General features: G+C 40.3%; 3 protein-coding genes across 5 annotated transcripts; 1 reads left to right on the plus strand and 2 right to left on the minus strand.

The window, feature by feature from the left end:
- Window positions 1-12,017, minus strand: LOC118420944 (PMS1 protein homolog 1-like). The gene is made up of 13 exons (XM_035828039.1): window positions 11,743-12,017; window positions 11,196-11,355; window positions 10,645-10,770; window positions 10,038-10,201; window positions 9,256-9,372; window positions 8,712-8,834; window positions 7,680-7,823; window positions 6,176-7,270; window positions 5,600-5,696; window positions 4,554-5,130; window positions 3,955-4,172; window positions 3,520-3,590; window positions 1-264 (listed from the first exon to the last, which is right to left on the minus strand). Exons 1-13 carry the CDS (start codon window positions 11,902-11,904, stop codon window positions 70-72), a joined length of 3,249 nt encoding a protein of 1,082 aa, XP_035683932.1. The 5' UTR covers window positions 11,905-12,017; the 3' UTR covers window positions 1-69.
- Window positions 12,018-12,634: 617 nt separating this feature from the next.
- On the plus strand, window positions 12,635-17,546 carry LOC118420657. 2 transcript variants are annotated; one of them, XM_035827539.1, is made up of 7 exons: window positions 12,635-13,008; window positions 13,170-13,388; window positions 13,548-13,641; window positions 14,232-14,358; window positions 14,777-15,277; window positions 15,571-15,659; window positions 17,314-17,546. In XM_035827539.1, exons 1-7 carry the CDS (start codon window positions 12,837-12,839, stop codon window positions 17,357-17,359), a joined length of 1,248 nt encoding a protein of 415 aa, XP_035683432.1. In that variant the 5' UTR covers window positions 12,635-12,836; the 3' UTR covers window positions 17,360-17,546. The 2 variants fall into 2 exon arrangements, with proteins under 2 accessions (XP_035683432.1, XP_035683431.1); XM_035827538.1 differs by lacking the exon at window positions 17,314-17,546 and adding an exon at window positions 15,973-17,124 and having other exon boundaries at window positions 12,663-13,008; window positions 15,571-15,706.
- LOC118420658 lies at window positions 16,649-19,785 on the minus strand. 2 transcript variants are annotated; one of them, XM_035827540.1, is made up of 4 exons: window positions 19,504-19,783; window positions 18,615-18,723; window positions 18,215-18,282; window positions 16,649-17,843 (listed from the first exon to the last, which is right to left on the minus strand). In XM_035827540.1, the coding sequence occupies exons 1-4, from the start codon at window positions 19,712-19,714 to the stop codon at window positions 16,774-16,776; spliced, it is 1,458 nt and encodes a 485-aa protein (XP_035683433.1). In that variant the 5' UTR covers window positions 19,715-19,783; the 3' UTR covers window positions 16,649-16,773. The 2 variants fall into 2 exon arrangements, with proteins under 2 accessions (XP_035683433.1, XP_035683435.1); XM_035827542.1 differs by lacking the exons at window positions 18,215-18,282; window positions 18,615-18,723 and having other exon boundaries at window positions 19,504-19,785.
- Between the last annotated feature and the right edge of the window lie 244 nt (window positions 19,786-20,029).

The following is a 20,029-nucleotide window of genomic DNA, read 5'->3' on the forward strand; positions in this document are numbered from 1 at the left end:
TAAAGAAGCTTGTTTAAGTTGACATCCGGTACCTCTAGAAACTAAACTCAGCTTTGCAAACTTAAGTCACTACTGTGGCTGACTCTGTTCCTGACTACACTGTGAGTATATCTCCTCCAGTGTGTAGATAGTCTGTATAAAGGGTTTACTGTGGAGACATGTCCGACACTTGGGCAGTTCCTTTTCCTTCTTCCTAAGGATGTCACTCACGTCGTCATGTGACATGGTTCTGGACAGGCTACGAACCATGCGCACTGCCTCTCCCTGTGGGGGGTTATAAGAAGGTAGAAAAAGAAAGGGGAAATAGTATCAGTTAAGACACATGTACATAACGTTAGCTATATATAGTTAGTTGACCTTTATCCTTATGGTATGTGCAATGCATTTAAAAACAGAATATTTACATGATTGTAGGGACATGAAGTCTAGGGAGTGGTTTCAAACTGCAATATTTTCAAAACAGTGCAATTTGAAACCACCATCCATTGACTTGATGTAGTTATATGTATCCTATATTACAACAATCTTTATTGACACGACAAAAGTACAGCGACTTTCGTAAGGTCTACATGTATAACAACTACTTACAGTACAACTAAACACACATATATGGATATCTATAGGTATGATTAAATCAACATATAGGGTCTAGCATGTCATTAACACTATTAGTTCTACGGTATAAACATTCGTGGATATATTTGCCTACTTGTACACAGTGAGGGTTATCGCCTCCCAGAATGTAGTTGAATTTATCTATCGAACAGAGAGTAGCAAATTCTTTAGAACAAGCGGAAAGTAATGTGAACAGCTCTGTGCGTTTATCATTATATCGAGAACAATCCATAACAAAGTGACGTTCGTCTTCGATCTCATTTGGGCAAAATGGACAAAACCTCTGGTCACGGGGAATTTTAGTATATCTTCCGGCTTCTATATTTAGTTTGTGACTACTGATTCTCATCTTTGTAATTGCTCTACGAAGTTCGAAACTGTGTACATTCGAAAGATACTTCTTTTGTCCGTATCTTTCCTTTAGCGTAGAATAAATGCAAAGTTTTGAGTTATTCTGGATAGAAGAATACCATTCTTGTATGTATATATCCTGTAAACGGAGTCGTAATTGGTCGGTTAGCATATTAACATGATACAACCTCGGGTTTGTCCATACATGTCCAAAACCATTATAGTTGAGAATGTCAGTTACGTGATTTGTCCAGTCGTATTCGCCGGAAAGTACAACATCATATGCTTCACGTAGTAAAGAATCTTCGGGTAAGTTTGCTAGACGGTGCCAGTATTTGATTAATTGTATCTCAGCATTGATCAAAATGGGAAAGGTTCCTAGCTCACCACGGATGCCGTCATTTGATGATTTCGCATGTACTCCGAGTAAAAATTTTTGGAAACTCATGTCAATGGTGTCAAATTCTGGGATACTAGTATGTGAAGAAAGTCGTATATTTTCAATTGCGAAGTTGTCATTTTCTAATTTCATTCCTGATGCCAGTCTCAATAATCTATCCTTGTCTGATCTTTTCTTAAAATGGATGACGTAAGTATGAGTGAGGTCCGAAGACACACTCTTCCTAACAGTTGCTGGGAGACCTCCCTCTAGATGGAGTTTGTTTAAAAAGGAAGAGAAAACAGTTTTGGGTGAAGATTCTGGAATTTGTTTTGATACAATAATTTTGATTGCTTTAGAAGTTTGGTCAAAACATGTGAGTTCGGCTCCGTACAGTAAAATAGGCAGTACAAACTTGTTGAAAAGGCTCATTCCTAGGTGAATTGGAATGTTCTTTTCTGAGAATAAAAGTGACTTTAGTTTGAATAAAGCTCTCATGGCTTTATTCTTTAAATATTTCCTGGCTGCTTTAAACTTTCCCGAAGAAGTCAGGGGAATACCAAGGTAAGTATAACTGTCGGTTACTAGTATTTCTTTGCCATATATATAGAATTTGTTTGATAATCTGTTAATAGAACCTTTTGTAAAAACCAGTACTTTCGTTTTAGATACATTAACCCTTAATTTCCATTTGTTGCAATAAGATTCCAGGTTATTGATACAATTCTGAAGCCCCTCTTTCGACAATGAGATCAAGGCTAAGTCATCTGCCCAAGATAAACAGTTGAGTGATTTAGAATTCAAAATTGCGGCGTCACATTTATCAGCAAAGCATTGAGGTAGGTCGTTAATAAAAATATTGAATAATAATGGACTGAGATTGCAGCCTTGTCTTACTCCGCATGTGGAAACAAAGGGGCTTGACAAACCATTTTGTAGTCTGACAGTATAGTTAACATTGAGGTACATGGATTGCAATACATTGAAGAATTTCCCACCAACACCAAGATTTAACAATTTGTAGAATAAACCGTCCCGCCATACACTGTCAAACGCTTTCTTCATGTCAACAAAGCAAACATATAATTTCCCTCTCTTTTTTTCAATATATTTCTCAATAAGAGCTTTCAGGATAAATACATTGTCAGAGGTTCGGCACTTTCTTCTGAATCCGAATTGAGTGTCCGCTAGCAGACAATTGCTTTCAACGAATTTCTGTAAGCGAGTATTTAAAAGGAATGTGAACAATTTGGACAGACAGCTTGAGATGGCGATTCCTCTATAATTATCTACGTTAGATTTGTCGCCAGATTTAAAAATTGGTGTAAGGATACTTGTGGTCCAGTTAGATGGAAATTTGTTGTTGGAAAGGATTGTATTAAAGAGAATGACCAGTGGTTCGCATATCTTTTCTGCCCCATATATTAACATCTCGTTTGAAATAGAGTCAATACCACATGCTTTTCCAGATTTTAGTGATTTCAAACCAGTCATAATTTCTGGTGTCGTGAAAGGGTAATCTAATGAATTTTGGGCGTTTTTATCTAAATGTTTAAGAGAATCAGTGACACTTTTTTCAAAAGAACTGTCAAATTCATTGTTTTTTACCAGATTATTTAATCCTTGAAAGTGTTCTATCCATTCTTTACTTGTGATATTAGGATCTATGTTACCGTTATGTTTTGTGCCGTTTACTTCCTTGTCAAGAGTATTGAACAATGACCACAGCTACATGTATGTTACCTTGTGGATAATGGTGAACTAGCGAATAGACATCTCCAAGCAACAAATTGTACTTGTATATATCAGCATGATGTTTGGAAAATTCATGTGCAGAAAAACTCTGTACAGGAGAATGTAATGAGATTGTCAAATGTAAAATTATACATCGAAAAATATGTATATTTGGCACCAAAACCGATCTGTTTATACTGTATCGTATTTGCACTTTGAGTGCAGTCACCCAATGATAAAGCAAAACCAGATGTATATATATACATAGGGACAAGAAAAAATAGGAACATTCCTAATAACATATTATGATTTCCATTGTAATAAAAATATCAATCATCAATGTACATGTGGTAGAAATGGAATAAAAGCATGAAATGGGTCTTTTTGTTGACTATTTCAATACTACTATAGGAAAGGAATTATGCATTAGGATTACTCACTTTTAGGTAGTGAATGACTTTAACTGGTCTGCTGGTGGACACTGTTGTGCTACTGGCTCTACTGATGATGCCTGAAAACAAAACAAAATGTTGCTTTTGATAAAATATCCAAACTTGAGCAGAGCAATGTAACAGTCATCACAAAAAGGATCCTTTATAAGAGAAATTTATATTTCTATCACTTTAAATCGGAAATGTTTTTAGGAATTTGATTATGTGGTAGAGAGAAAATGGCATATTTGCAGCAGTTTTAAATTCGCCTTTGAAACTGCCATGCAAATTTTACTGTAAAGCTGGAAAATGTGAGGTGACCGCGGAAAATGTGACCATAAAAACCACCACAAACATTTTCCGTCTCTACAATAAGTCAGTATACATTGTCCTATAAACACTATCTTGACTAATACTACCACAAAGAAGTTTAATGTTACTTACCAAGGATTTCCTTCAAATCGTCAACCCCATAAAAGGGCATGCATGTTGTCATGGCAACGACCTCCGCCCTGATGTTGCCCTCCTCATCATTGGTCAGCTGGACATCGAACCCATTGTTAACCAGTCTTGGGTCACAGATCTTCCTAGACGGGCTAGGGTGGGTGTTTTCACTGTCCAAGTTCTGTAGGGTTTGCCATGCCAGAGGCCCTCCTGTTGTGCTAAAGAGGAAGAACGGAAACTTGAAAACCCAGTGACAAACTGGGACGAGGGGGGATGTAAATGATAAAAAATGCTGACAAATGTAACTTAAGTTAGAACATAGTAAGGCTATGATTGTCATATTAAGCAATGTTGACAAGGAATGCACACAATCATAGTCATGCACATACACATAAAGAGCTATACATACTGAGATACACACTGACACATACACATACACATAGGGAGACACATAGACAGACACACACCTTCACTCAGACACACACAAACACGTTAATCTATGATTCATATATCCATTCACAAACACAGATACACACACACATACATGTACATTACAAAATATCTACAAGTTCATATTTGGAAAGTCCAACTACCAGTACCTTTCGTTCAGAACCACAGGTGCCCTGAGCGGTTGCCTAGGCAACACATGAGTCTCCATCAGCCTGTTGTACAGCAGCGCCTCCTGCATCCTGTACTGGTGAACTGCAACGACCTCTGACCCTTGCACTCCGACCCATACACCATGTGGCAACAACCAGCCAATCAGACGAAGCGTTCCATCTGCCTCAGAACTGTTGGAAACTTCTTTCCCTACTTTTTCTTTCAACCACGTCATACTAAAACTTACATTCACCACTTTCAAAGTGTGTTGATTGTTTTCTCCATTTCCCTTCCTTGACTTTTGGGACTGAAACATTTTGTCGATGAGGGTTTGGTGAGAAACAGGATCCAACTTCCTTTTCTTAGTACTTAGCTTGTTCTTTCTTGGCGCAGGTGAATCTGAAGATGCAATACTTTCACTTTCTTGGAGTGTCTTTAGATGTGCCTGGTATCTCTGTTGATCTCTGGTTGCCATGGCTTCGTAGCGTTGTCTGTCCTGATTGGTTAGCTGCTTCCAACGCTGACCAATGAGCCGAGCAATTTCTGCAAAGTCAGCTTCTGGGTTCTCTTGGCACACTACAAAGGGTAGAGACAAAAGTTTAAATTTGATTCTTAATCACAAGATTAAAGTAAAAAGATTTTGTGCAATCATTTCACTTAGCAATTATTGTTCTCCTCTTAGTGCTTAGTGGCGCACATATAATAGGCCAGCAAGTTTCCTTGTTGTTTCAGTAGCAGGGTATATTTTTACAGGGAAGGGTTGCTAGCCCTTCCCCCATTTTACATCCCTTCTGAAAGACAGGTGCAGACCCAACCGAGATACCCTATCAGGATTGAACCAGAGTCTCACAGTTATAAAGTAATTACTTGTAATTGGACTACAGTCTACAGAGGTTAAGCACGGCAACCACCTCCTATACACCATACAAGAGCACACCACTCCACCACCAATGTGCCAAAGCCTTCAGCCAACTGAAGTTTTACTGAAAGAAGAAGAAGAAGAAGAAGAAGAAGAAGAAACTGTTCACCCCCTACCCTTTCTTACCAGTAGGCCTGACATCCTTGATGAAGAAACTGTAAGCTGACTGTGGCTTCTTCACTGGTTTGTTCCCAACAAGGTCATACATTGTCGTATGGCCTTCCTGTAAACAGAAATGCATCACAAGTTACGGTTTTAATCTTTCACACATTGGTTGCCTTGTAGTTTGGATGTTTGTGTCAGAATCAAGAGATCCCTGGTTCAAATCCATGCCTGTGTTCATGGGTTCAAGTCCCCTTGTGAAAGACAGGGTCTCTTTTTAAACCTCCTTGGGAAAGTCACTTACCACCAGGTACTCTATTTTCCTTGCTTGAATTGGATGAAACATATATTCTGCCTTTAAATGGTTTGTGTAAGCCTCTACCAGGTGACTACCTACACCTGGCTACAGGGAGAGTACTTGCCAAGAAAGTTTGGCCTCAATATGGTAACATTTGCCAGCATATAATACCTTTCCCGCATACTTACTCTCCTTGTAAACTATACCTTCCGTTTTTTTTCGATCTGGTGGAGGCTATGTTTGGCTTGGGGCTACAAAAACTTAAGATCTATGTGATAAATCAAAGTGCAGTTAGATCCCACCTTTTTCAGTATGGTGTTTTTCCTTCCTGGGCTTCCCTTGTCAACACTTGTGTGTGCTGACTGATCTTGTCCCTGATTGGTCACTCCAGGGACCAATAGTCTCACTGGTTCTACAGCCTCTCCAACAGAGTTGACCAATCCTCTCCCTTCACTCCACGTCTTAGCTGAAACCTCATTGGCTGTTGGAATCTCATCCTCTTTCTGATTGGCTGAGGTAGGATTGTCGCTGTCCAATGATGGGAGAGGAGGGATTCCATCTTTTCTGAGCGTCTGATTGGTTGAATCTAAAATATTTGAAATCTCAGCTATACCCTCACTCTCTTCTCTTCTTTCTTTGTAATTTTCCTTGTCATTTTCCTCTTTTTCTTCATCACTAAGCACAAGACTGAGGGAGGTTTGAGTCAGAAGATTAAAACTAACGCCGTCTTCACTTTTCTTACCAGTTTCAGCGGGGCTTGGAGTTGGAAGGTCTCCGAGGAAAGAATTAGAAATGGAGAAACTCCTCTGAGAATCTTCATGAAGTTTGTCTTCTTGTTGTAGAGACTCCTGTGAGTCCATTCCTGCTAGCAAAGAGTCGTTGATTGAGAATAAGGATATCTCTGTATCGTCTGCTGGCCTATGGGGCCTTACGGTGGAGGTGTCAGGGGTCTTGATTTCAGCAAGCATAGAGTCGCCCATTGTAATGTCAGAGTCACTATTTGAGCTCATGTTTGTCGTATTAACAGTTGTGTTTTTTAATGTACCCAAAGGCTCTTCTTCCCTTATTTCAACCTCTACATGTACATTACTGCTGTGGTCATTGTCAACTTTCTCTCTTCTTGTATCTTCTTCTGACTCAAGAGTTTTACAATGGGCAGGTGCAATCTTTTCTGTGTTTGTCAGATTATCTTCATTTCTACTTTTACTCGAAGCATAATATGCACAGGACAGCTGTTCATCTTCCAGTGTGTTTTGCTGTTTGTTGGAGTCCGAGGAACTTGAACTGTTATGTGTCGTGTCTCTGGCTTCTTCGCTCGTAGCTTTGTTGTGGTTTGCATCATCTGAAGAGCTGTATACAGTCTGCAGCATCTCTTCAATAACGGACAGAATGGAATCCTGGAAAGAAAAAAGAAGGAAAATATTAAGACTTGTGTATCACGAGTACATTTCTGTAAATTTCCTGCACAATTTGCAAGCAAACATCCATTTTAATCTCAATCACCAGCTGTCTGGTAACATCACTACATTTTTGTACATTAATTTTATATTTCATACATAGTGTATACTGATGTTAATTTATAAACATTTAGCATATAAAGTCAATGTCCAATTATAGCAAATATATAGAATATAAAAGAAGGCAATTCAAGTATTTGTAGAATACTTTTTCCACAGTGCTATATGTTTATCTTAAAGTTTGCATCACGTGCACTTGTTGAGAGTATTACAAATATGTTGGAGACAAGAAATGTAGTGTCTTTTGTATTAATGAGATATAAATTCTTTAAAGCACAAGCTTCCCTACATTGTTGTGCAGGAGGACTTTTGTCTTGTTGGGCTCCACATTGGGGTCTATCTCTGCTGGGGGCACCCTGATGCTGAGGAATATTATGGGATGTCGTGAGGAAGTTCCATCAGACGTGCTGCCGTGGTAATACTGACGCACCAGCTGGAACAAACAAATTTACTATGGAATAACTGACAAAAGCATGTGACAAACATAAAATAAGAAAACTTACTTCAGGGCTCTAGTCAGCTCGACATTTTTTTCCGTCAGCCAATTCCCATTGTCGCGAAAACACTATTCCAGGAGTTAGAGAAACTGAACTGAGACCTTGAAAAACGGGTTTTAATGAGATTATCGTATGCGAAAGGGCACCGACTCACATTGTCAACAATCATAACAATAGCAAAACAAACAGTGTGTGGCTTTTACGACCGTGGACAGCGTCCCCAAGCAGCCTGTAGCTTCCACCAAGGAGCTTTTATCAGATTTTTGTCCGTCAAAGTTGACAGATAGGTTTTAAAGTTTTTCCGTCACACGCAGCAAATTTCCGTCAATTGACGGAAAAACGGACGCTGGCTAGAACCCTGACTTACTCCAGTCATGAACCCTACTAGTAGGCCTGATGAGGGGGATACAAGCTTAATAGTAGTAGGAAGAAGTAGTAGTATCCAGTATTTAATTATACTGCTACTGGGATCCCTGACACGGGTAGGCAGCAGTCGGATAGTCTTAACACTGCGCTTCCATGCAGCTCTGTCCAGTGGGTCTACTCGTGTTAGACTGCACATTTCATATCACGTTTATTTACTACAATTCACGGAAATGAGATCTGAGAGGTGTGATAGTACATCCTTTACAAGGCTGACACCTTCAGCATAGAGATAAAATAAGCCATGGATTATAAGAAATAAGCAAATAAAAAAAAATGATATAAAACATTCTAACAAGTCAGTATTGCCCTCAGAAAAATAGCACGACTACAAAAATGTTGGAAGGTAAAAAAAAAAAGCTATGTATCAGATGTTGCCAAAAAAGTGACATCATTGTTACCTTCTCCACCCCTTTCATCTGGACAGGCCTCTCGTTGAAGAAAACGAAGGAGCGGTCAGTCGTGGCTCGGGTGACGGTCTGAGGGTCAGCTCCCGGCTTAGGGAGGAATCCCTGCACCTCTACCTGTCATGGAATAAGATTGTTTGTTTGTTTGAACCTTTGTTTATTCATGAAAGCTCAAATCGGCCTACAGGCCGCTTTTCATTGAGTTCATGTGGGAAGAGGCAAGGGTCAGACAAAGTATATAACAGAGATACAGTTTACATCATTTAAAGTCCTTATGAGTCTTACAATTCTATAAGTCTATAAACACAATTTTTACATACATGGTACAAAATACATAATAGTGAGAGCTGCTACATGATTCGAGTCCGTTCATTTCGGTCGTTCCTGATACTTTAAAGAGTCTCTTAAAGGAAGCCAGAACTGTCACACAAAATCCGTGAACCTAATGTGGTCGCAAACAAATAGAACTGTATGCTTTCCATACTTTCCATAATTCATATATGTACAATTTCTGTAAAGATGTATTAGACTATGGTACCTGTGGTTCCAGACTCCTGTGTTCCACCCCCAGCAGTAGTGACATGGTGCCGGTACCCAGCACAGTCCGCAGGGCTGTACGGTGGTCGGGATACTTGTTCTTCTGCCACACTGTGCACTGGGAAAAACAAACACATTCAAATCTTACCGAACAGAAATATAAGTTTGCGAATTTTACCAAAATTATCGTAAAAACCTTGTGATACTTCTAAAAAAACACATTCCAAATTGTACAATAATTGTAATAAAACTTTTTTCACCTGGGCAGAGTGAGGAAAGTCGTGTAAAGTGCCTTTTCCAAAGGACACAACATCTAGCCATGAATGCCAGGAATCGAACCCATTACCTCTTGATCTCGTGTCCTCTACTCTAGCCACTTGGCCATTTGATGCCACAATTGATATCAATAGTAGTAGTATCCAGTATTTGATTATACTGCTGCTGGGATCCCTGACACAGGGGTAGGCAGCAGTCAGATAGTCTTCATACTGCGCTTTCATGCGGCTCTGTCCAGTGGGCTCACCCTAATTAGACCATAATCTCCAAGCAGATCATACGGTAGCATAAGATAGTATCAAAAGCTGGCAGAGGAGTGAAGCCGGCTTAGGAGTGTGTTTTGCTACATGGCAAATGTACACCTCTTGGCTAACTATACTCCTTGGCCAGTTTGGTACTATCTTATGCCATTGTAGGATCTGCTTGGAGATTAATTAGACCACACATTTTGGTGTCTCTCCTAACACATTTAGTACCGAAGCACCAAATTCATAATCTTTAACCCACCTTGTTGTGTATGAGTGAAAATCTGACATCTGGCTTGATGACACCCAATGCCATCATGATGTCTTCCACTCGCTTCAGTTCCTCCTTCCGCCGCTTGGGGGCGCTGTAGTACTGTCTGCGCACCGGGACATTCTTAAACAGGTTTGTGACTGTTATGGTTGTACCTGAAACATCACAATTAAAGATTATTCTAAAGTAATTTATGATAGGAGCTTAGACTTTGTTGGACTGCAAAAACTGCTTCTGTCATGCATAGGGGGCGACTATATCACAATAATATAGATTTTAAAAACTTGAGAATATTCGCTATGTTCTACACGGTTGAAAAAATTCTGTAGAACTTCACAGTGGAGAGGTCACAACGAAAACTGCATATTTTTGTACTTGTACAGTAATGTAAGTGTAAAATGTGAAAGGTTTGCCATGGTTTTACATTCACAATTTTCATAGTGACCTCTTCAGTGTGAACTTAGAAGCACAGTGCAAACATTCCTCTTGTACATTAAAACCCTGACAGTTTCAGTCGCAAACATACATATGTCAGGAACACTCCATTTTCCTCCTGCCACAAATGAAATCCCCACAAACATTTCTCCTTTTGCAGTACCTTGCCCCAGATGTGCAGGTTTGCTGTTGGTGATTTTGCCCTGCCTGTCCAGTGTGTAGATCATGCTGAAGTCGTCAGCTGCAGTCTTCGTGGTGACCGTCACATCAGCTACTGCACAGAGGGATCCTGCAACAACAAAGATTCATTCAGGGCTCAAAATTCACAGCAAACTTTTCATTCATTTTGTCTTGTCATTGATGGGGTTCTGCATGCATGGGGGCAGCAAATCTTTAGCCTGAATTCAGAAGTACACCCTAAAATCAAGAAAGATAGTTCAACAAAATTTGTTTGCCCCACTACAAATGAAGTGAATGTATAGAACAATTGACCTATCAAACAAAGCACCAACTACCAGTATTTGGTGGGGAAGAGACAAATAATCAGAAAAATCATGCTCACCCAGACTGTCCAGGTCAGCCTGGTGTGACAGTTAGGACTTGTAATGACAAATGTTGCTGTGCCACAAACTCCGCATCCAATGTCCCATGTTCTACCAATTACATGTACAACCTGATGAAATTATTTACAGAACCAACACTAATCACTCTTACCCAGTGCCTCTCCCCTGAAGCCATAAGTCTCCAGACTGTCCAGGTCTGCCTGGTGTGACAGTTTGGACGTGTAATGTCGCTGAGCCATGAACTCTGCATCTGCACGGCTGATCCCACTGCCGTTGTCACTCACTACTATCCTGTCAAACCCAAATGACTCCTGGATACAAGAAAAACAGACAGAGTCAGTTTGAATAGGTATCAAGAATTTCAATTAACCTTTTAAAAAAACATTTTTTATGCTTTGTGCATTTTAGAGTAGAGTTGTTGTCTTTTTTTACATACTGTCAACTGAAATTCAAAGGAAAGGCCTTTTTGTTTTTATACTGAACTTTGTTGAGAACTTTTGAGTTCTCTCAGTAAAAATCACTTGACAATAACTTTAAGTTAGATACCCGATGAAGTGGTCACTACTACAGGTTTCATTGAACTTTTATTTTTCTCTCTCCCTACCTCCCTTTCTCTTCTTTGCTATCTCCCCTTTTCTCTCTTTCTGATCAAACAAGTTTTAAAACCATAGGCTTATCACATTTACCAACCCACTGACCAGTTTGACATCCACACTGGTGGCTTGAGCGTCCAGCGAGTTTTCCACCAGTTCCTTCACCACGCTGAAGACGGACGTGATGACCTGAGTGCTGGACAACAGGCGAGCCGTCGCCGCGGGCAACGCTTGCAGGCTTCTCGCACCAGTCGTCGGGGAAGCCATGTCGAAAAAAAACGGCAACTTTACCTTTTATAGAGCAAAATCTTCACTCCAAATCTATCCGTGCAAAAATATTTCAGCTTCGCGCCTTTTCAGGTCACCTCTGACCTTTGACTTATCGAAATCTCGCGAGACTCCAAGCAGACTGCACCACTCATTCGAGGGGGAGAACAGGTTAGCCAATATCAAACTTTTTGCAAAACCACTTTTACTCTTTTTTCGCTAGTTGAGGCAAAAAATAATAAATTTCTTGATCATAAACAAGGCTTTAATAGAAACATTCAATGCGAATAGGTAAAGTTCAATTCACTGTGTAGGCATTGCAAGATCTTGCAATTTTGACAGAGCCTGTTTCAAATTCAACTCTGGAGAAAATGTGAAACTTTTTCAGTCCTGAGAAGAGACGCCCAAGGTTTTAATATGGGGTCAGGAAGAGTTTCCTTAGCGGTATGTCCTATGACCTATGCATAGATATTCATAGTGCCCAATATTCTCACTTTGAAGTATGCACTAGTATTGGTTAGCCCTTGTAAAAGTCTGTTTCTATGAATACGAGCAATCGCTGTTATTGTTTACATCCGGGGTATTCGGCGCACGAGCGCTGACTGGTAGGCAAAAAGCGTTAGGAGATCAGATTACTAATTAGCATACCGGCGCGGAAGCAGATCGTACTGTTTACGCGAATTTGCGCATTTTCAGCCACGTTTTTATCGCATCCATGGGATTTTTTCAGATTTTGTATTTTTTTCACTACTTCTTAGTCTTTTTTTTTTTTTTCTTGTGTAATATTTTGGGAGAAAATGACCCTTGCCCTCTTGACTTCCGTCATGTGTTTCCGGTTGTTTTGATTTTCCCGCCGTACGGGCTTTCTGTCATCCGTTCCGGGCTGTTATATTTCTGTTCCTAATGTGGTTTAATTAATACGTTTAATCAATATGAGTTCTTCAAACAGCTACATTAGCTCTTTGGAGCCTAATGACCGAACCAGGTATTTTGAGAAATTAATGGTAAGTGTCGAAGACGCCGGCGATAGTTCAAACCCGGAAGTGACTGGTTCGGCGGTGACTGGTGACGGTGTACGCCTACCTGACCCATACAGTCTGACAGGTGAGGATCATGTGTACATGTGTTTCTAGATTTTGATAAGGTAGATTTTTGTGCCAGATAAAGGTTACAAAAACATGAGTAAGTGTAAATGTGTTTGTTGCTAATCTCTAGAAATTCTGGCTACGTAACGTTATGTTTATTATCATTTGTATGTTATACAGGTTGGAAGGATGATTTGAGCCTCTGGCCAGATACGGACTATGGGTGCATCTACACCTACCTAATCGAGGCTCCAGGTCCGTTTAACGGAGAAGCCATGAAAGCCTATAAATCCCTGGAGGCGTACAATCTCTTTATAAGTGGCCATGTGAGGGAGTGCAGGTACCACCCTATTGGAAAAAATGTGAAGGTCTGCTTCCTTAAGGCCAAGGTTGTGCCAGGTGGGTGTTGGAGTGCATTGGAACAATATTTCTACTTACATGTACCTGTAGTGAGAACTCTTGAAGATGAAGAATGAGATGCGTGATTAGTATTTAACTGTCAGATACGTTTTTATATTTACTGTATTATCTTTTTTTTCTGTTACATTTGTGTTTCAGGACAGAGAGTAACAGAGACTCCTCACAACCCATGGGTGTGTTTGACCAAAAAAGAGGGTTATGTCATGGCAGCTCACTGCACTTGTATGGCAGGGTAGGTAATATAACTGCATTGACCATCATATCCAAAAAGTCACATTTTTATCTAACAGTGTTCTCGTCAGATGAGGTCCATGGCAAGAAACAGTTTTAGAAATAATGAAAGTCAAACTAGTACTCACCTGTAAATGTTCCTCCGTATATTTCCAGGGAGGAGCGACCATGCAGTTTGTATGTGGCAAGATAACTGTCTTAATTTTTTTCCTTGGTTCATGTTCTTGTGCTTGATGTTTTCCAGTTGTATTTGTACCTGTTGCAAATGCATTTCTTCTTGTTGATGTTCTTGTTGCAGGTTTTACTTGTTGATGTGTTTCGTTTTCTAGGTAATTTGGAGTTATCAACAGTTCCTGAGAGTGAGTATACTAACACATATCATCATGTAGATGTAGATAATGCTAAAAGAAATGTGTATATAGTAGAAATATTCAAATATCACAGAGACTTCCATAATGAGAAGATAAGGCAAATCTTTCATTGTACTGTGAAGCTGGCCAACTTATCCGTTCCTTTTACCATTAACTCTAAAATTGCTCCTGACTATAGTACCTATAATGTATACTCATTTTTTGTTATATTTCAATGTAGATTGGGAGAGGTCTGCAGCCATGTGGCTGCACTGCTGTTCGCAGTGGAGGCCTCCAGGTCTCTTCAGGAAAAACGGACGTCATGCACCAGCAGAAAGGCCGTGTGGAACAAATATTACAAAGATAAGGTCTGTTCATATTTGGGCATTATAATTGAGTAGAATTTTTTCAATGTCTACAATTTTTTTGCCTAAGTAGACTGTTATAACTTACATTAATGAATGGATTTCTTTGCTTCTACAAAATCATGTGGCATTTACATGTATCCAATTCACAATATATAGCACTACACTATAGATTTACAGCAATATAGTAGATGTTCCTAGCCTGGAGTCCAGCCTTGTTGTGCTTTAGTCCACTCCCAACGGTGGCTACCCCGTCAATGCCATGGGGTAGCGACCTTTGGGAGCGAACTAAAGCACAACAAGGTTGGACTGCAGGCTAAGATGTTCCTCTTTGTAAAGTGTAATATCTGACATGGCCACTGTATAATGCTTTTTCTCACATATATTATTGATAATTCATTTTGTGGATTATTTCTTTCAGGTTGATCCACAAAGGGCTGAGGACATGGACTTTTCGCACCCTAAACATGGAGTCCAGATCAAGAAGGCGCGCCGGAAGCCGCAGTGTGATGTGCCACCACTCAGTGAAGAAGAGGCCGCTTCTGCTTTCTCACAACTGAGGAAGCTGTGTCCCACTGCCAGTGCTGTCATTAAAGAGGAGGAGGACACAGACACAGCATCAGAAGATGAGTCAGATGTCAACACAGAGACGCTTCCCCCTGTGGTATACAGGTCTTGTCATCCAGCCAAAGTCCCTGTTGCTAGTGTTAGTGTAGACAGCATCCTTGAGGATGTTCGGTGCAACCCCGAGCAAATCACAAACCTCAACAAAGCTACAGTGGGGCAGTCCAAGTCTGCTTTATGGCGTCAGCAACGCAAGGGTCGTGTGACTTCTACATCCATGCATGATGTCCTTCATGCATCAAACCCCACCACTGCAGTACGGAAGGTCATGCAATATGACTGCAAGGATTTGAGCCAAGTGAGTTAACTGAAAACTAGTACAGTGTACACTTGCAGGAAGCCATTTTTCGTAGGTAATTAAGGCACACAAAGAGACAACATTACCCTGTATATTGGAACATGTACCATAATAATCCCAGAGCAAGTGTAGCTCTGATCTTTATTTGGATTTAAACAATACCAGGAGTCTAAATATTTCTGCAAAGTGTGACAGTCTAAATGTTCAGTCAATGCGAGATAGTGTCATATTAGAGATGTAATTCATTTGTGCTTTCTATGTCAGAAATTCTAAATAGGGAATTTCACTTTCAGGTTCCAGCTATACAATGGGGGATGAAACAGGAGGAGAAGGCAAGGCAACAGTACCTGGAAGCTACCTTGTGCATCTGCAAGGATGTGAAATTGGAGGAAGTGGGGCTCATTCTCTACAAGGATTTTCCCTTCATAGGTATAGCTAATTTTGGCTCTTACTTCAAACTTATGAAGTATAGTACATGTAATTGAGTACCAACTACACAATGTCTAATTGACTTATGATTTTGTTGATGTAACAATGAAATACATGTACTTGTTTTAACAATTGCACTGTATTCGTACCAAGTGAATATGTGCCATTTGCAGCATTTGGCAAGTATCAAAAGTAAGTACATTATGTTCATGTTTGAAATATCAGAAACTTTGCCACTAATTTGAACATTACTGTTGTATATATAGGTGCATCTCCTGATGGGATGAGACAGTGTTCATGCCATGGAAGAACTGTGATTGAGATCAAGTGCCCATACAAGTACAGGGACATCTATCCTGCTGCAGATCTGTGTCTATCAGATGCCAACTACTGTTTAGATAAGGATTGTAAGCTAAAGACAGGGCACAGATATTACACCCAAGTCCAGACACATATGCTGGTTACCGGTGTCTCAACATGTGATTTTGTAGTGTGGACTAATGCAGGCATGGTTGTAGTAAATGTTCCAAGGGACCAGTCACTGTTAAATGTAATGTTGTCTACATGTGTCCAGTTTGTAAAGTCCAGTCTTATCCCTGAGATACTGACCCACAAGTTACAGTGTGGAGACTCTGGAGTAGATGTGACTTTCCAGGAAGATGATGACCCAAACAAACGTTACTGTTCTTGTCAGAAACCAGCATATGGTAGGATGGTAAAGTGTGATAACAATGAATGTGAGTCAGAATGGTTCCATTACAAATGTGTTGGCATCAAGAGAAAACCAAGGGGCCATTGGTTCTGTCCCAGTTGTCAATGCTAAATCCTACTGGACAGTTTGAAATACTAAAAATACTAGTATAACAATAGAAGGCATTTTACAGTTTTATGTCATGTTTTAGAAAACTAATGTAAAACAAGTAAGAATTGTACTTTGTGGTATACTTATTATATTGTAGTGGGCTTCCCAAAAATTTGTTTTGTGTCCCTTTAACATTTTACCTTCAATCTCAGTATTTTGATATACAGAAAAGGCCAGCTCGTGCAGACAACATTGCCATTAAAAATTACTTGATTAGCTTTGGAAGTAAGTTTGTAAGAGCCGCACAGATAACAACACTGTCACTGAGTAGAGGGGCAAATGTTAATGGACAGATTTGGCTGAGAATTTGGAAGTTCTTGATTCTTTCAATTGCACGTTCTACATGAATTCTTAGAGTTGATATCTGTCTGGCATCTTGGACGATACGCCCCGGGAGTTGTTTCCTTCCTGTGGTAAATGGTGGCATAACTAGTGTTGCTCCTTTCAGGGCAAGTTCCTCAGAAATGGTGAATCCCCGATCTGCCATAATCATATCACCATATTCCACTTTGTTATAGAAACGACTTTTTAGCGTAATGTCTTTATCAGAAATTCTTCCACCCCAGGAACTGGACAGAAATGACACTGCTCCATAAGGTGTAATACCTACCAGAAATTTGAACGTATGATGGTGTTTGTAGTTACTCCAGGTCTTTGCTCGGGTCTTTAAATTGTATGGCCTCTCAGTGAAAATCTCTGAGCAATCAATGATGACTCTACAGTTTGAGTATTTTTTTTTCCGAAATTTTTTGGGAAGATTGCGCTTTACGGTTTCCTTGGACGGCCAATGAATCAGGAACTTTAGTCGGACAGCTAAGATTGGAATACAACGGTTTATGACTTTTGAAACTGTGGAGGCAGAAACACTAAATCTCAAAGCTAGATCAGCATTTTTGAGGCCTAGTCTCAACTTCATGAGAGTCATGAGTATTTGATCCTGCTGACACATGGACTTTAGAGGAGCAATGAAATCACTAACAAGTCTAAACACAAACATAAACAGTGCAACAGTAGGTATTCCAGTGAAGAGCTTGCATTTTGCATCTGTGAGATTGGAGGCTGATGTTGATGATTTCTTGATTTGTTCTTGAAGGTGATCACGTTCTTCCCTAAGGTTGTCAGCTTCACTTTGAAGGGACTCGCAAAACTGTTCCAACTTACATTTCTCCTCTTGTACTTTTGTGAGCTGTTCTCTCAGAGTCTCTACACTTTCAGGAAGGGGGTCTCTCAGAGTCTCTACACTTTCAGGAGGAGGGTCAGCGATCATTTCTTCATCTGAAATAAAGCAAATCCGAAGTTCAATGGAAGTGCTATGTCATTATGAGTGTCATATATCTGAACTGAACTGAATGTTCTAAACTCTGATTCATATGTATGTATTGTTGTTTCAATATTTTACTCATGCAGGTTGCATGCTTCTCTACTTGATTCACATCTATATCCCCACTCCGAAAACCAAGCGGATAAACTTTGTAGCAAGTAGTCTTGTGTGTATGGTATGTGATTCATGTTGAATAAGTGACAAGTGATAGATTTACTTGTTGAGCAAGAATGATAGATTAAACTGTTGATCAAGAATTTATATGTTTAGGATTACTGATTGTATCCATTAGACACTTTTCTTATTCCCTCTGTAATGCCCTTACCATTTAGTGATGTAGGTGGGGCTTCATTCTCTGATGACACCCGCAGCCTTTTTGCTGCACGCATATACCTGCAAACAATGAAGCATGTTGTAAGTTGTAAATCAAAGTTGCATGCTTTGTTTCCTACATACATTCTGTTAGCATAGCATTTAGTGATTACTGCTGTGAATGTTATGAAATATAAAACATTTGACTAGGTGTAAACTCTAACATGAGTAACTTACAGGATCTTTGTGAGATTTAACTGAATCCTTGGTAAAACTTTCATGGTCATCTTCTCAGGCAAGGAGGTAGAGTATAGCAATGTTTCACACAGGCATGAACAGCCTGCCTGCATGAACAGCATGAGCAGTAAATCAAATTTCAATAAAGAAACATTGAAAACCCCAATGTTACCTACCGATCTTTCTTGGCAACTGGGTTTCTTGAACGATTGCAACTTGCTGAGGTTGGGAGGTTAAACAAGCTTGGGACGTAATCTGGATCTGCAGGGTCTTTAGAAGGGTTCCCTGCAATGCAAGAAGCAAAGAACTTGTCAGTATTATAAACATGATTTTAAAATGAGGTGGCAATTGGTCTTGTGGTTAGGGTGTAGGACTCATAATCCAAAGATAAGTATGAGTTGGAATCCCTGATAGGTCACTTTGTTGTTGTGCCCTTGGGAAAGGTACTTAAACCATACTTTACACCTATTTCCTCACTTCACTAAGGTGAAAAATGAGTACCTGGCTTCGGCTACACACCTCGGCATGTTAAACTGAAAGAACCCACCACACTTATCGAAAAGAGCAGGGGATCATCCCGGTGTGAGTGGATCAAACTCCACAGTCTGGTTCTTTCTTTCCCCTGCACTATCCCACAATGGTCCGGACCAAGGTGGAGGTCTACCCGCTGGGGGCCGCCCCACACAATATGCTCCAGTAGGGGCCATCTGGGGGTATTCCCATGTAGATGTAGATGATTTTAAAGACATTTTAAAACATTTGTAGATGTCTTCGTCAATCAGTTAAGTGATGTACGTTATACTTCTGGTATACTATATATGTATACGTCCATCCCAGATACTTTACCACTATTTATAAGTCAGACCCCCCCCTCCCACGTGGACGCGCTGTAAAACTTTGATACATGTAACATTAATATTCACTATCCTTGATATGGCATGAATCAGCGACAAAACTTACTTAAGCTTTCCGCAGATGTGTAACGAAAAGTACACTATTACATCACGAAAAATGTATTTATGCAAGGGGGACAACAACAAAATATAAAACATATAGATCACAAACCTGAGATGAAATGGTCGCTGCACACTCTCTCGTGGCCTCGTGGTGTCCACGCCGCGGTCGGGTTTTTCTTTCCCTGCTCAAAATCTGACCTTTTTAAGGCTCTAAGCCATGCAGCCCTTCGTCCTGGTTCCGCAGGGATTCTAAAAAACTTCTTTCTACTGCCTTTATCCTTCCGGTTAGTACAATTCAGCGCACAACAACTGGTCGGCATGTTTGCGTTTCCCGCGCGCAACTGGTGGGCGAGGAGGGTTCAGCCCGCCTCCTCGCCCACCAGCAGCTTTTTGCCTACCATGACGTCACGTGACGTAACCGTGACGTCAGCGCGATCGCTCGTATGACGCAACCAGTTGTAAGAGCCTTTGTGTTGATCAACAAATAAGGACATTCGCGGGAAATCTGGCTGTTCCGGGGAGGGATCCCACCCCGCTGGTCACATGCGGCAAGGCCTACTCGCTACCCTGTTTACATTTTTGCACGAACGCAAGGCCGGCACACGCAAAATTTAGAACAGGAAATTTGGGGACGC

This window comes from Branchiostoma floridae, chromosome 8 (genome assembly GCF_000003815.2).
Source record: "Branchiostoma floridae strain S238N-H82 chromosome 8, Bfl_VNyyK, whole genome shotgun sequence".
In the NCBI taxonomy this organism is placed as follows: Eukaryota; Metazoa; Chordata; class Leptocardii; order Amphioxiformes; family Branchiostomatidae; genus Branchiostoma; species Branchiostoma floridae.

What these genes read in the sequence shown, in the direction of transcription:
- LOC118420944 (XM_035828039.1), bottom strand. Translation starts at nt 11,904, where the DNA reads ATGGCTTCCCCGACGACTGGTGCGAGAAGCCTGCAAGCGTTGCCCGCG. An exon ending in CGATTTGAAGGAAATCCTTG is followed by an intron (nt 3,591 to 3,954) that starts GTAAGTAACATT and finishes TTTTGTTTTCAG; the next exon opens with GCATCATCAGTAGAGCCAGT. An exon ending in AAGTCATTCACTACCTAAAA is followed by an intron (nt 265 to 3,519) that starts GTGAGTAATCCT and finishes AACCCCCCACAG; the next exon opens with GGAGAGGCAGTGCGCATGGT.
- LOC118420657 (XM_035827538.1), top strand. Translation starts at nt 12,837, where the DNA reads ATGAGTTCTTCAAACAGCTACATTAGCTCTTTGGAGCCTAATGACCGA. An exon ending in TAAGGCCAAGGTTGTGCCAG is followed by an intron (nt 13,389 to 13,547) that starts GTGGGTGTTGGA and finishes TTTGTGTTTCAG; the next exon opens with GACAGAGAGTAACAGAGACT. An exon ending in ACTGCAAGGATTTGAGCCAA is followed by an intron (nt 15,278 to 15,570) that starts GTGAGTTAACTG and finishes TTTCACTTTCAG; the next exon opens with GTTCCAGCTATACAATGGGG.
- LOC118420658 (XM_035827540.1), bottom strand. Translation starts at nt 19,714, where the DNA reads ATGCCGACCAGTTGTTGTGCGCTGAATTGTACTAACCGGAAGGATAAA. An exon ending in CAGCGACCATTTCATCTCAG is followed by an intron (nt 18,724 to 19,503) that starts GTTTGTGATCTA and finishes CTTGCATTGCAG; the next exon opens with GGAACCCTTCTAAAGACCCT. An exon ending in CCAGTTGCCAAGAAAGATCG is followed by an intron (nt 18,283 to 18,614) that starts GTAGGTAACATT and finishes CATTGTTTGCAG; the next exon opens with GTATATGCGTGCAGCAAAAA.